The following is a 15,884-nucleotide window of genomic DNA, read 5'->3' on the forward strand; positions in this document are numbered from 1 at the left end:
AGGGATAAGTTGTAAAGTTCTTTTGGACAAAGTCCCAGTCCAGGCCATTGTATAGTTCAACCCTGAACAATTCAGGTGTAAATATTTTACTAAGATATTATATCTTATTTGGAGTTTCTATTTGTGACAAATGATTTGTAACATTTGGATTTGTATATTTTTAATCATCGGTGCTGTAGCGGGATCCAACAGCAAGTTCTATATTATATTAGATGAGATCCAGTCATATGACACAGATTGACACAAGGTATAAGGATGCTCAGGGTCGTTGTCCAATTTTTGATAAATGGCTGAAAATATTATGTTGGCTTTAAGAAACAGAGTGGGTCATAGTTCTAACATATTTACCAGTGACAGATCAGGAATTTAATGCAATGATTTTTGTCCTAATTAGATCAACCTTTGTATTGAAACAGCAAGAACTTGGTCTATACGTTTTCGTACAATCAAATGATTAACCACACCTTTCTCTTCCAGTCTCCACAGTCCTCCTTTCTGACTTTCTAAGTATCACCTTCTAATCATCCTGTAATTACCGACTATCAGGAGCACCATATCTGCCAATATATTATTAGCAAAACTCTTGTTCTTATCTGCAAGTTTCTCTGAAACCATGTCCTACTCTGCCCCTGCACCATCTCTTAGCGTCATGATCTTCAGTGCACACACAGTTCTGCAAACTCTGTCCTCATCATCTACCTCCCACTCAATCCAAAGTCAGCAAGTTTACCCCAGAGCCTACATTACTGTCCAGACCCAACATCTTTCCCTCATTCTCACCTCCTTTCATTATCTCTTTGAAACCGCTCTCTTTGGTCACAATCCTCACATTTCCTGCAGCTTGTTGTTAGTTCACTTTTCACAGGAATGTGGAAAAAGGGAAGCGTTGAGAATAAACTGTGCCTAAACCATGCCAATTCTAACCTTTGGCAGAATCCAATGCATTATGCTTTTCGAAGCTTTAACAGTAAAACTGATAAGGAGCCACAACTGAAAAATGATTAGAACTAAGGGACATAGCCTCAAAACAAGGTACAGCAGATTTAGGACTGGGTTGAGGAAGAACTTCTTCACACAAAGGATTGTGAATCTGTGGGATTCCCTGCCCAGTGAAGCAGTTGAGGCCATCTCATCGAACACTTTTAGGGCAAAAACAGGTAGATCTTTGAACAGTAAAGGAATTAAGAGTTATGGAGTGAGCGAGCAGGTAAATGGAGCTGTGTCCACGAAATGATCAGCAATGGTCTTGTTGAATGGCTGAGCAGGCTCGAGGGGCCACGTATCCTACTCCTGCTCCTATTTCTTGTGTTCTTATGTCTATAAAGCAGAAAATAAAACTGAAATTCCTCAGCAGAATTCTCCATAGGAGACAGGATTAAAGTTACTGTTTGATGACCTTTTATCAGAAAGTAGGAAATACTGTCTCTGTCTCCACAGATGCTGCCTGACTTGCTGAGTTGCTATTTTTACGTCAGATTTCAGTCGCTTCAATATTTTGCTTTTCCATAAGGACTGCCTTCCCAACTGCCCAATGAATGAGATGATGATGATGCAACGTGAAAGACTAGTGAAGCTGCTTGTGAAATGGTGGTTCCCAATCTATATGAGCCCGAAGCAGACGTTTGGGACTTTGCTCTCATTTTGAGAAGGTCGGGATTTGTTTTGTAGCACTTAGAAACGTAATGTAAAAATTAAATAATAGCTGGAGTTTTTGAAGAAATTACCTTCTAGCGCATTTTCCTGCAAGACCTCGGTAGCTTGCAACAACAAGGCCCAGATCTCATTATCTTCCATAGGACTTCCTCTTGCCTCCAGGACCTTAGCTAGTGTCACAAAAGAATTACTCATCGTTGGACTGGCGAATCCTGCAAAGAAAATAACAATGAGCATAAATGGATTCTACTGATAACAGCCCAACAGCCCTTTATTGCATGTCGAGGCTATGTGAATGAACTGGTAAACATGTTCCACTCTCCTACCCTTTCTCCATACTCCTGAAAACCTCACATTCTTCAAATATATATCCTATTGTTTTTGGAAGTTACTCCAGCCTTCTTTCAGGCAGTACATATCAGATCATAACAGACCCCTGTGGTAAAAAAAGTGTTTCTGTTGTGCAAGAGTATGAAAGGATTAATGTGGAGTTATGTAGACTTGGGAGCAGGGCAGCTCAGGGTCTTGACAGAATAAGATCCACTGTTACTGAGAAAGTGAGGAAGGTCCATACATTGCCTGACATATTAATCTCACCTAGTTGCAAGAATCTGGAAGAAGCAACAACTTGTCAAGACAAGAATCTAATCTCATTAGACCACCAAATGGTTTACTTCTATCTCAATCAATCAAGCAGATCCCAAAGATCCCTCTCAGGAAATATGATAGTGACAGTTCAACTAGATAGCTCGTACCAACATACAGAATCCCCACATTGTCAAAGCAGGTTATGCAGCCCATTGAGTCCACACTAGCCCTCTAATGAGTATGCCTCCAGGCCCACCGCCCTCACCCTATCCTGCAATTCCATGTCTAATCCAACTGAGCTTGCACATCCCTGGACAGTAGGTGCAATTTAGCATGGCCAATCCACCTAACCTGCACATCTTTGGACTGTGGGAGGAAACCAGAGCACCTGGAGGAAACCCACGCAGACACAGCAAGAACGTGCAAACTCCACACAGACAGTCACCCGAGGGTGGAATCGAACCTGGGTCCCTGGCGCTGTGAGGTAACACTGCTAACACTGAGCCAGCTATGATAATCAATAGGGAAGGTGTACCTTACATCCAATCCTTATCTCCCCCATCTTCCCTCATCTTTTGCCATTCATCTTCAGTTTATTGTTCTTTGGTTATTGACTCTTCTGGAAACAATGTTTCCCACAAAAACTACTAAAGAGACAGTGCAACATATCTTTTGAGCTTGTTGTGTTAGGCAAACAACATTTAAGAGCCGTGTAAACCAGGCATCCGACTCAAGTTAATTTACAATGCATCTATAGATATTGCTCTATTGGCCATTTTGGTAACTTCTTTAAAATCCTTACTTAAAATCTGTACAACATGAAAAAGGTGCTACAGAAATATGTCATTGCTGAAATTGATTTCAGGGGGAAAAAGAAATCTTCCTGCACAGGATTCCCAGTTGCCCTGTCAGAAAAATCAATAATTCTGACAATATTCTCCAAGAATAAACTACCAATAAAACAAGACGCCTGAAGTTTGTTCATCCAAAAAGCTGTCACACAAGAGACTGCAACCTAACTTGTCGAAAACACGAACAACTGAATTAATCGCCTCTTAAGCAGGCAGCATCACTGATTAAAAGGGATTCCAAGCAGACCGAGATTCTGAAAGGTCATAGATTACTTAAACATTTTATTGGCTTGCCACTCTGTTGAATATTGCACCTCTTGCACTGGAAATCTGTGTCCATTGTTATTTGTCATTCATATCAATGATGTGGATGAGAATAAAGGAGGTATGGTTAGTAAGTTTGTGGATGACGTCAGAAGTGGTGGTATAGTGAACAGTGAAGAAGGTTGTCTAAGAGTACGAAGAGATCTTGATCATATCTTGATCAATTCAAAAGGCATCTGGATGGATACATGAATAGGAAGGTTTTAGAGGGATTTCAGCCAAATATCGGCAAATGGGGCCAGATTAATTTAGGGTATCTGGTCAGCATGAATGGGTTGGACCAAAGGGCCTGTTTCTGTGCTGTACTACTTGATGATTCAATGAGATGGGCCAATGGGCCAAGAATTGGCAATGGAGTTTTATTTAGATAAATGTGAAGTGTTACATTTTGGCAAGATAAACCAGGGCAGGACTTCTACAGTTAATGGTCATGCCCTGGAGAGTGTTGTTGAACAGAAGGACCTAGGGGTGCAGTCTTGAAAACAGTGTTGCAATAGACAGAGTGGTGAAGGAGGAGTTAGGTAGGTATGCCTTCATTGGTCAGCGGAAAGAGTACAGGAGTTGGGATGTCATGTTGCAGCTGTACAATACATCGGTGAGGTCTCTTTAGGAACAATGCGTACAATTCCGATCACCCTGTATAGGAAAGATTATATTAAACTAGAAAAGGTCCAGATAAAATTTATAAGGATGTTGCTGAGTGGAGGGTTTGCGCTATAAAGGAGAGGCTGGGACCATTTTCCCTGGAGTGTAGGAGGTTGAGGGATGGCCTTACAGAGGTTTATAAAATCATGAGGGACATAAATGGGGTGAATAGCCAAGGTCCTTTCCCCAGGGTAGGGGAATTCTAAACCAGGTGGCATAGGTTGAGGTGAGAGGGGAAAGATTTAAAAAGAACTTGAGGGTTAACATTTTTACCCAGCGGTTGGTATGTATATGGAAGGTGCTGCGAGAGGAAGAAGCAAGTACAATTACAACATTTAAAGGGCATCTGGACAGCTACAATAATAGGAAAGGTTTAGCGGGATATGGGCCAAATGCAGGCAAACGGAAATAGTTCCATTCAGGAAACTTGGTTAGCATGGGCGAGTTGGGCTGAAGGAACCATTTCTGCGCTGTATGATTCTATATGTTTTTTTTAAATGCTCTTTCAGATGTATTCTTTCTTACTAATGCACAACATCAAAATAGATTCAGATTAAATGTAGGAGGAAGACTACCCTGAACAGCAATCATGTGGATATGGCCCTTTGTCATTTGCTCACTTTGTAAATTTTGACACAGAAATAGAGCACATGAAAACCATCCTGATCAGATTATCATTCACTGTATATTGCACTAGCTCACAAATGGGACAAAGCCTACCCTTTTTCAGACTGAAGGACTGCTCATTCTACTTCAAATTGCCCATGTAATGCAAAGCATCTCAAAGATAACACAGCGTGGAGCTGGAGGAACACAGCAGGTCAGGCAGCACGAGAGGAGCAGGAAAGTTGACGTTGGGAACCTTGTTCATTTCTGAAGAACCAAAACATCAACTCTCTGGCTCCTCTGATGCTGCCTGTCATGCTGTGTTCCTCCAGCTCCGTACTGTGTTGTTTCTGATTCCAGCATCCGCAGTTCTTGCTATCTCCAAGTATCTTAAAGTACCTCAAATATTTGAACAACAAGTTCAACGAGCCATTTCATTCTGTCACTGTGCGGTGACTACATGAGTGGTATTTTCTACAGAGGGTGTTGCCATTTGCTCAAAAACAGATGTTCTGCCTACCAAAAAACTGAGCAACACTGTGTATAAATTTCAGTGTTGATGCAATGTCAGGGTCATAAGCTGTTCATCCCAGCAATGGGCCAATCAAAGCAAGCAGCATGTCACCTTTGGTTGCTCATAATAGGCAGAGTAAAGACTGCACCAAACCAGCCATGCTTTGCAAAAACCCCAAAACAAAATGATCATTGTTAGATGTGATTCCTCAATCAGGCAGCACGTGCTGAACTATCCTGAGTTTGATAACAACTAACAAACAATTTAAGATAACATGTCCACACTCTAGAACTGACTTAAATTCACTAGGATGATCCCTGGTTTGGAGACACTGTCTAGTGCACAAAGATTAAATAGGTTGGCACACTACTCACTGGAATTAAGAAGAATGAGAGATGATCTATTTGAAAAAAGCTTAACAGGGTCAAAGTAAATGGGGAGGAAACGGCCTAGTAGTATTGTCACGGGACTATTAATCAACAGTCCCAAGTAACGTTCTGGGGACCTGGGTTTGAATCCTGCCATGGAAGATGATGGAATTTGAATTCTATAAAAATCTGAATTAAGAGTCTGATGGTGACCATGGATCCATTGTTGATTATCAGAAAAAAACCCCATCTGGTTCACTCTTCCCACTTAGGGAAGGAAACTGCCATCCTTACCTGGTCTGGCTACATCAGACTCTATGCCCACAGTGATGTGGTTGACTCTAAATGGCCTGTAGGCAATAAATGCTGGTCTCATCCCCTGAATAAATAAAAATAACGCTGCGAGGATATATTGCCTCACAGGAAAGCCTGGAACCAGAGGTCTTGGTTTAGACTTCAGGGGCACCAATTTAAGACTGAAATGAGGATGAATTTCTTCTGTCAGTGGGTCGAGAGTCTCTGGAACTCCTTGCCACAGAGATCTGTAGGGGCACAATGTCCTTGTGTATATTTAAGGCTGAGATAGATATATTCTTGATCAAGCAGGGAATCAGGGTTTATAGGGAAATGGTACGAATGTGGGCGGGAGGAATGTTGACTTAGCCGTGACCCTATTGAATGCCAGAGCAGTCTGGAGGGGCTGAGCAGAGTAGTCCTGTTTCTATTTCTTACCGTCTTAATTGAGAGAGAAAAACAGAAGTGTGAGATGGATACTTCGGTGCTGAACTCTCAGAGATGCTACTCTTCAGACCAGGTAGTAAATTGTGACCCTGTCTACTCTCCCGGCATGACTCCGTATGAGCTATTGTCCAGGTCAACATTGGCCAAGAGCACCAAAACAAACAAACCGACAAACAAACAATCAGTAGGCTAGGATAACAAAGTGTGGAGCTGGATAAACACAGCAGGCCAAGCAGCATCTCAGGAGCACAAAAGCTGACGTTTCAGGCCTAGACCCCTCATCAGACAATCAGTAGGTGTTTGCTGCGCATAAATTGGCTGTTGTATTTCCTCATTTTAGATTACACTTGAAAAGAAATTCCTCGGCTGAGAACTAATTTGTGGTGATCAGAGGACATGAACGGAATGGTAGAAATTCGTGTGTATTCTTTTCCCTCTCAATTCTTAAAAGAAGCCATTTCACAAGCCATTTAACGTGTGTCAGATATAGCTCGAACTACTCAATCATGACTAAAGGCAAAATAGGCACTAGCTTCGAAGGTTATAAATTTTCACAAGGAGAGGCTTGAAACAGCCAGGGGTGACTCGCAAAATGCGCCTGAGCACTTCGATCACAGGCTCAAGGAGCTAGCCAGCATTCATTAGACATGTGAGAAATAACTAGGCAACACTCACAAAGCATCTTACACATGCTGCAAGCACAACAGTATTTCTGGCTTAATAAAATGTGAGGCTGGATGAACACAGCAGGCCAAGCAGCATCTCAGGAGCACAAAAGCTGACGTTTCGGGCCTAGACCCTTTTTCTGGCCTCTCGGTTCCCTCCCAACACGCAGAATCCGTGGTGGGTTCGAAATTTCTCCATTACACACCTTCACAGTGGCTGTGCCTGTTGGGAATCGCTCAGCAAGGATGAAAAAAACAACCCAACTGTGACACCAGAACATTCACAGAGTGTTCATAGTAAAACACTTCAATATCAAAAGAAAAGAAGGACTGAATAATAATCTTCAATTGTTTTTTGATCTGCATGGACCAATTGAATTATAATTTGTCTTTCTCCGACTTCCTTTTCTTTCTCTCTATATGTGAATAAAGAAACCTGCACTTCCCGTGGTTGCAGCGTCAAAGGATTACACAGGACAGGTGGATCAAGAGGACAGAGGCCATTACTGTGGACTGATATTAACAAGGTGTCTCCCAGCATTGCTGCAGTGATTTCAGTGCTGTCTTTTATCAACCCTGCTAAATGCCATCAAACCTAAAGTTAGCACCGGACTTTTTTATGCTCTCCTAAGGCAAAATAAGCAATTTCAAATGAGCCCCTGCAATTTAGACTGGCGTGTGTTTCAAAAATAACCTGTGTCATTACAGTACATTGTAAAGGCCACAAGCAACAATGTGATCATGGCTTAACCAATTACTCCACCATTGGGCCAATGGGCTGAGGAGTGGCAGATGCAGTTTAATTTGGATAAGTGCGAGGTGTTGCATTTTGGTAAAACAAACAAGGGCAGAAGCTATACAGTTAACGGTAGGGCCCTGTGTAGTGTTATCAAACAGAGAGACGAAGGGGCCCAGGTACATAGTTCTTTGAAAGCTACATCACACGTAGACAGGGTGATTAAGAAAGCACTTAGCATGCTTGCCTTCATTGCTCAGTTTATTGAATATTGGAGTTGGGACATCATGTTGAGGTTGTACAGGATGTTGCTGAGGGCTGTTTTGGAATACTGTGTCCCGCTCTGGTCACCTTGCTATAGTAAGTATATTACTAAATTGGAGAGGGTTCAGAAAATATTTACAACAACGTGGCCAGGACTGGAGGGTTTGAATGAGAAGGATAGGCTGGGACTTTTTTTTAATCTGGAGCACAGAAGGTTGAGGGGGTGACCTGAAAGAGGTTTATAAAGTCATGAGGAGCATTGATAAGGTGATTAGCAAAGGAATTTTCCCTAAGGTGGGACAGTTCAAAACTACAGGGCATTTTTTTTGAAGGGGAGAGGAGAAAGATTTAAAAGGAACCTGAGGGACTACTTTTTTCACACAGTGGGTGGTTCATGTGTGCAATGAACTACCAGAGGAAGTGGTTAATGCAGGCACAGTTGCAACATTTGAAAGGTATTTGTATAAGTACATGAGTAGCAAAGGTTTAGAGGGAGGTGGGCCAGATGCCAGCAAGTAGGACTAGTTGAGGTTAGAAACTTGGTTGGCATGGACAAATTAGACTGAAGGGTCTGTTTCTATTCTATATCACTCAATGACTCTACCCTTAATAACCTTTTGGCACCCTTGCTCATAACAAATCTATCTTGAAATATTCAAGGCTTCTGGATCACTCTGCCTCATAAATGGTGGCGGAAGCAAAGCCGCATGACTCTAGAGCAAAAAGAAGTCTCATCTGTGTCCTAAATGGGCAACTCCTTATTTTGAAATAGTGGTTTCTGGCCCAAAATCTCCCACAACAGGAAATATCCTTCCAACATACAAGTTATCAAAGCTCCTGAGGACCATATATGTTTCAAGCAGGTCACCTCCTACCCTTCTGAACAACAACAGATACAAGCATATTCTATCTGAACTTTCTACATGACAGCTTGTTCATTCCAGGTATTAGTCTAGTAAACTGTCTTTGAAGTGCTTTCAATATTTCCAATCCTTAAATAAGGAGACCAGTACTGTACACAATTCTCTAGCTGTGGTCTCACCAGAGCTCTGTACAACTGAAGCCTGACCTTCCCACTTTTGTATTCAATTCATCTCTCAAAAAGTAATGACAATTCTCTTCGTCTTAATTACTTGCTGTACCAGCAAACTTTCTCTTAGTGATTCATGCACTAAAGGCATCTAGATCCCTTCACATCTCAGATCTCATTGTTTATATAAAATGCTTCTTTTTTATTCTTGTCAAAATAGACAACTGCACATTTTTCCAAAGCCAGATTTTTGCACATTTGCTGGGCATATCCACATCTCTTTAAAATCTCCTAATGTCTTCAGACTTGTCTAACAATACAAAGTAGCCAAATGTGTCTTTGTGAGAATGATACAATGAACAGCTGCCATGACAATTATAGTTCCCTTCAATCTTGAAAGTCATAAGCAACAGTAAAGTATGAATTCAACTGAAACACTTGTGTTTGTTCATTTCATCCATTTTAACAGTGCTAAGACCTAAATGCAGGTTCAGAGTGATAGTCTGAAGCCATTAGAATGTCAACCGGCTTAAGCAAAAGCATTTGCGAGGGCAGCCATTTCTGCCTTGTAGGAGTCAATACAGTGTGGAGCTGGAGGAATCCAGCAGGTCAGGTAGTATCAGAGGAGCAGGAAAGTTGGTGTTTCAGGGCTGATGAAGGATACAAACAAAAAACATCAATGATGTTATCTCAGACTCCATCATCTGCGGTTCTTGCTATCTCCGCTCTGTAAGACTAAAGTTCATTACAACATACCACGAGTTTAATTCATGATTATATTTTTCCAGACCTTGTGTTCTGCAAAAGATCTTTTCCAACTTCCTGTTGTCAACAATTTTCATTCTGCTTTTAAGCTGTGATGACATCAGCAAAGTAAACGTTTTGAATGGAAAGTTGTCTATCGTGATGTAGTGGTGATAATGCTGGAGAATCCAAGATAATAAAATGTGAGGCTGGATGAACACAGCAGGCCAAGCAGCATCTCAGGAGCACAAAAGCTGACGTTTTGGGCCTAGACCCTTCATCAGAGAGCAATCCTTTCTGATGAAGGGTCTAGGCCCGAAACGTCAGCTTTTGTGCTCCTGAGATGCTGCTGGGCCTGCTGTGTTCATCCAGCCTCACATTTTATTATCGTGATGTAGTTACAGGTTTTGTTCATTATATCTCCAAGAACTGCCTCGCTTAGGTCTCTCAACCCCTAGATTTAAGCATAACACTGTCATCAGCTAATAGTGGACATGAGAATGAACAATTTGCTCAAGCGAGCACACAACTTGCTGTTGACAGGTTACCCAAATATCAGCTCAAGGTTACGTTCGTTGAAAAAAGTAAGTGGAGATTGAGATAACAAAGTGTGGAGCTGGATGAACACAGCAGGCCAAGCAGCATCTCAGGAGCACAAATGTTGAAGTTTTGGGCCTAGGCCCTTCATCAGAAAAGCAAAGAAAAAAAGATTCTGTTTTCTGAAGGACATCAGTGAATCAAATGTTTTTTGCAGCAATTGACATTAGTTACATGGTCAAAATTAGATTGGCTTTTTATTCCAGGTTTCTTATATTCATTCAAATTTCATCTCTACCATGGTGGGACCCAAACTGACATCCCAGTGTAACAAAGAGCGGAGCTGGATGAACACAGCAGGCCAAGCAGCATCTTAGGGGCACAAAAGCTGACGTTTCGGGCCTAGACCCTTCATTTCTGATGAAGGGTCTAGGCCCGAAACGTCAGCTTTTGTGCTCCTAAGATGCTGCTTGACCTGCCCTGTTCATCAAGCTCTACACTTTGTTATCTCGGATTCTCCAGCATCTGTAGTTCCTATTATCTCTGATGTCCCAGTGTGTTAGCCCAGGTCCCTGGATTCCTGATCCAGTGACAGTAACATGACAATACCACGTCCCCTCGATCAAATTCTGGACTGCACATTTTTGCAGTTTTTTTTCCCTCATACTCTCTCCCTCTCTCTCTCCATTTAAATAACAGACTGCCTTTTGTTTCTTCCTGTTAAAGTGCATAACCTCACAAATTCCTGTGTTAAAAATTCTATCTGCCAAATTTTGCCTACTCACTCAATCTACATCCCCTTGTAGATTCCTTATGGAACACACCACAGCATGCTCTCGCATCTATTTTTGTTCCATCAGCAAATGTGGATACATTACACTCTGCCTCCTCCAAGATGCTAACATACAGAGGGTTCCTGATTTGTGAATATCCAACCTTTGAACACTGGCATCTACGATCACAAAGCCATACAGGGGTGTAATGTGGACACACCAGAAATTTCCTTTATTTATGAACAGTGGTTTTACATTATCCTGCATTGTGTTCTCACTTGCATACAAATTGACTTCTGAATATAACTCATTTGCATCTCAGGGACTGCCTGTAAATTGAGGCCCTGGGTCTAGTTCTTGAGCCAGTGGCACCTTGAGAAGATGGTGGTGAGCTGACCATGTGCTGGAGGTAGATCCACAATGCTGTGAGAGAGGGAGTTCCAGGATTTTGATCCAGCGACAGTGAAGGAACAGCGACATGTTTCTAAGTCAGGATGGTGAGTGACTTGAAAGGGAACTTGCACGTGGTGGTGCTTCCATGTATCTGCTGCCCTTTGTCCTTCTAGATGGGTTTGGAAGATGCTGTCTTCTCCCACAATCCTCCTGCTCCTACATCCCCTTGTTTGACAATTGTGCTGTTCAGTTTCAGACTTTGCCTTTTGATGCTTGTTTTATTTATAGGGTCACTTACACACTTCAACAATTAGAATTCTCTCAGGTTCTTACAATCTGAAAACAATAAAGCAAGCTGACAAGTCCCAGTAAATCTCTCAAGGTTGTGCTGTTCAAGTATGGAAGTCATGTAGCCTAACTCATTGAAATCTTTCGCAGGTAATCTCTGAAGCTGAGATATGCTTCATTTACATGTACCATGTTATTAACTTGAAGCAAATCTTGCGAAACACTTTAGATGGGCAAATATTACAAACTTTTTTTTAAATGACAAATCTATTCTTAATTCAAAGTTTCTTAATGTGAATGTTTATTCAAATTGAAATGCAGTATCAGAACCTCATTCATTGCCTCATTAAACAACTAATTGAAACTATGACAGCAGGTTGAACTCCATGAATTCTTTAATAGAGAGGCGTCCCAATGTCTTTTGCAGATGCATTAGAGAATTGGACAACAAACCAAAGAAGGAAATATTAGAATGGGTGACTTCCCTAAAATTGTGATCCTTAACATTTTTTACAATGCCAAGGAAGCCTAATAACTTAAAAGAGCCCATTTGTATATGGGGTCCCCTGGTTGTATAGTCGTCAAAATGTTAGAACCCAACCTTACAGGAAGCAAACAAGGAAATATACAAAAGGGTGGTAGAAACTAGGATACCCTATCATGACAAATGATGCGAGATCAATTATTAACTTAAAATTTGATACATTTGTTAGCTAAAATTACCAAAGGATATGGACAGTACATAGAGTAAACTCACAGATCGGTGTTTTATTTATTGAATAGTGATACGGGCGTACAGGGCTAATAACCTTGTCCTGCCCTCAAATTCCCATAAGTGCTCAATAACAGTTCCTTCAAATATGGTGGGTCCATTCCTGTTATTCTTCACAACACTAATGTTACGTTTTCAATGGCAGAATGAGGCCTGGCACAGTTTGGGGTATGGAAGAAGCGAGTGAACAGTAAACACATGGTCAAAGGCACGACTGAGAGCAAGGTACCTGACACAAAGCAATAGGGCATCATCAGCCAGGTAATATGAATTATTTATCTAATTCTAATTCTTTCCTGACATTTAAGGATTCCTTTCATATGTAAATCAAAATATGACACTTCATAATTATAAAATGTTTAGGACGAAGAGGTAACATTAGACCCTCCTGTGTTTCTTAAAGTAATTGAATTAGATCTCTTAATTTTACTCTGGGCTTGAGAATCCCTCAGGTGATCATTACTCAGCCGTTAAAGAGCTCTCAATTGGCCCTCAGGTCAGTGTGCCATCCAACACCTCTCAACATTTCGAAGGACAGGTTGGCATTGAGCAAAAGGTGTTGCCACATTTCCCAATTTTATAACCTCACCCTTCGCTTTCCATCCCACCCACAGAGTGCAATAAAAGTCCATCCGCAATTCCCAAAGCTTTCCCACCCCAAAGGTTTTCCACATATCATGCTAGAGTTTGCTGTAGATTCACTGATGGAGATTGATCATGATAATTACCTAACAGCACCATTATGGTATCAGGATGGCAGAAGGCAAAATAAATTGATTTTGGTCTCCCAGTATTGAGCATTTAGAACATAGAACATAGAACATAGAACAGTACAGCACAGAACAGGCCCTTCAGCCCACAATGTTGTGCCAACCATTGATCCTCATGGATGCACCCTCAAATTTCTGTGACCATATGCATGTCCAGCAGTCTCTTAAATGACCCCAATGACCTTGCTTCCACAACTGCTGCTGGCAACGCATTCCATGCTCTCACAACTCTCTGCGTAAAGAACCTGCCTCTGACATCCCCTCTATACTTTCCACCAACCAGCTTAAAACTATGACCCCTCGTGCTAGCCATTTCTGCCCTGGGAAATAGTCTCTGGCTATCGACTCTATCTATGCCTCTCATTATCTTGTATACCTCAATTAGGTCCCCTCTCCTCCTCCTTTTCTCCAATGAAAAGAGACCGAGCTCAGTCAACCTCTCTTCATAAAATAAGCCCTCCAGTCCAGGCAGCATCCTGGTAAACCTCCTCTGAACCCTCTCCAAAGCATCCACATCTTTCCTATAATAGGGCGCCCAGAACTGGACGCAGTATTCCAAGTGCGGTCTAACCAAAGTTTTATAGAGCTGCAACAAGATCTCACGACTCTTAAACTCAATCCCCCTGTTAATGAAAGCCAAAACACCATATGCTTTCTTAACAACCCTGTCCACTTGGGTGGCCATTTTAAGGGATCTATGTATCTGCACACCAAGATCCCTCTGTTCCTCCACGCTGCCAAGAATCCTATCCTTAATCCTGTACTCAGCTTTCAAATTCGACCTTCCAAAATGCATCACCTCGCATTTATCCAGGTTGAACTCCATCTGCCACCTCTCAGCCCATCTCTGCATCCTGTCAATGTCCCGCTGCAGCCTACAACAGCCCTCTACACTGTCAACGACACCTCCGACCTTTGTGTCGTCTGCAAACTTTGCTACAGTCATTAATCCTCTACTTCAATGGTCACTTCTAGAAATTCATTCCTTATTCTAATTACATTTATCATGAAGAAAAAAGAAAATGCATTACTTTAGATTTGTTCATTGGGTTTGGGTGTCAGTGGCATTTATTGCTTCATACCACTGAGTAAGTGGTGTTGAGCCTCCTTCTCAACCTGCCATATTCCAAGTGGTGGAGGTAGTGCCTTTAAAGGAGTGAGGTTTCCGGATTTTGACCTAGTGACTATGAAAGAATGGCAATATGGTTCCAAGTCAGGGTGGTGTGGGCAGCACGGTGGTTTTGGGTGGTTTTGGGCTCAGTGGTTAGCACTGATGCCACACAGTGCCAGGGAGCCCGGTTCAAGTCCAGCCTCAGGTGACTGTCTGTGTAGAGTTTGCACATTCTCCCTGTGTCTGCGTGGGTTTGCTCCGGTTTCCTCTCACAGTCAAGAGATGTGCAGGTTAGGTTGATTGGCCATGCTCAGTTGCCAGGGATGTGACAAACACTACATTGGACAAACAGGCAGAAAGCTAGCCACCAGGATACGTGAACATCAACTAACCCCAAAACAACATGACCCACTATCACTCGTATCCTTACATACAGATGAGAAAGGACACCACTTTGATTGGGACAACACATCCATCCTAGGACAAGCCAAACAGAGACACGCATGAGAATTCCTGGAAGCATGGCATTCCAACCGTAACTCCATCAACAAACATATTGATTTGGAGTCCATCTATCATCCTCTGAGAAAAAGAACAGGAAATGACATCACCAACGCAGGAAATGACATCACCAACCCAAGGAAACTTAAACACATAAATAGAAAGTGGGACATAACACCAGTGCTTCACCAGAGGCTCACTGATTATGTTACCTAGAATGGTGACGAAACATCTGAAAACTAACCTTCCAGCTCAGTGAGCAAACTCACATCCAGAACCTCAACTTGAGCTACAAATCTTCTCAAAACTCGCTAGCTAGGGATGTGTGTCCAGGGATATGTAGGCCATGGGAAATGCATGTGGGGGGTGGGACACTCATCTGACTGTCAGTGTGGACTCGATGGGCCAATTGGCCTGCTTCCACACTGTAGGATTCTCTGTTAAACTTGCAGGTGGTGTTCCCATTCTGCTTCTGCTTTGCTCTTTGAGGTGTCATGGATAATGAGGTTGGAAGACGCTGTCCAAGGTGCTTAGGGTGAGTTGCTGTAACGCATCTTGGAAGATAGAGCACAATGCTGCCAACGTGCACCACGATCTCTTTTCTGTTACACTACTATGTTAACGATAATAGGTATAAAGGAGCAAAAGGCCCCTTTATTCCTGAAAGGTTCTGATTTTATGAGCCTTTCAGCAGAGAAGCGTTGATGGATTGGTTGGTTGCTCAAATTGGATTTAGTTAAACAGGTAGAAGTTGTGGTCCTAACAATAGGCTGCAAGATACAGGAGAGGTCACTGAACTAAAATCTCTAGTATCACAGGCTGCATTAGCGAAGCAATGCCTAACACTTCACCATAGCTAAATAACATAAAAGACATTTGGACAGTTACATGAATAGGAAAGGTTTACACAGTTATGGGCCAAATGCAGGCAAACGGGACTAGTTAAGTTTGGGAAACTTGGTTGGCTTGGACGAGTCAGACTGAAGGGTTTATTGCTCTATAACTGTAGA

General features: G+C 42.1%; 1 protein-coding gene across 2 annotated transcripts in view; it reads right to left on the reverse strand.

Moving 5' to 3' along the window:
- Window positions 1-15,884, reverse strand: part of ptpn20 (protein tyrosine phosphatase non-receptor type 20) — a 389,207-nt gene that overhangs the window by 345,571 nt on the left and 27,752 nt on the right. For both annotated transcript variants that reach the window (XM_048563379.2, XM_059640399.1), the window contains exon 2: window positions 1,725-1,865. In XM_048563379.2, coding sequence (XP_048419336.2) covers window positions 1,725-1,848 — 124 coding nt within the window. In that variant the 5' untranslated portion in view covers window positions 1,849-1,865. The remainder of the gene's footprint in view (window positions 1-1,724; window positions 1,866-15,884) is intronic.

Source organism: Stegostoma tigrinum, chromosome 37 (genome assembly GCF_030684315.1).
Source record: "Stegostoma tigrinum isolate sSteTig4 chromosome 37, sSteTig4.hap1, whole genome shotgun sequence".
Lineage (NCBI taxonomy): Eukaryota > Metazoa > Chordata > Chondrichthyes > Orectolobiformes > Stegostomatidae > Stegostoma > Stegostoma tigrinum.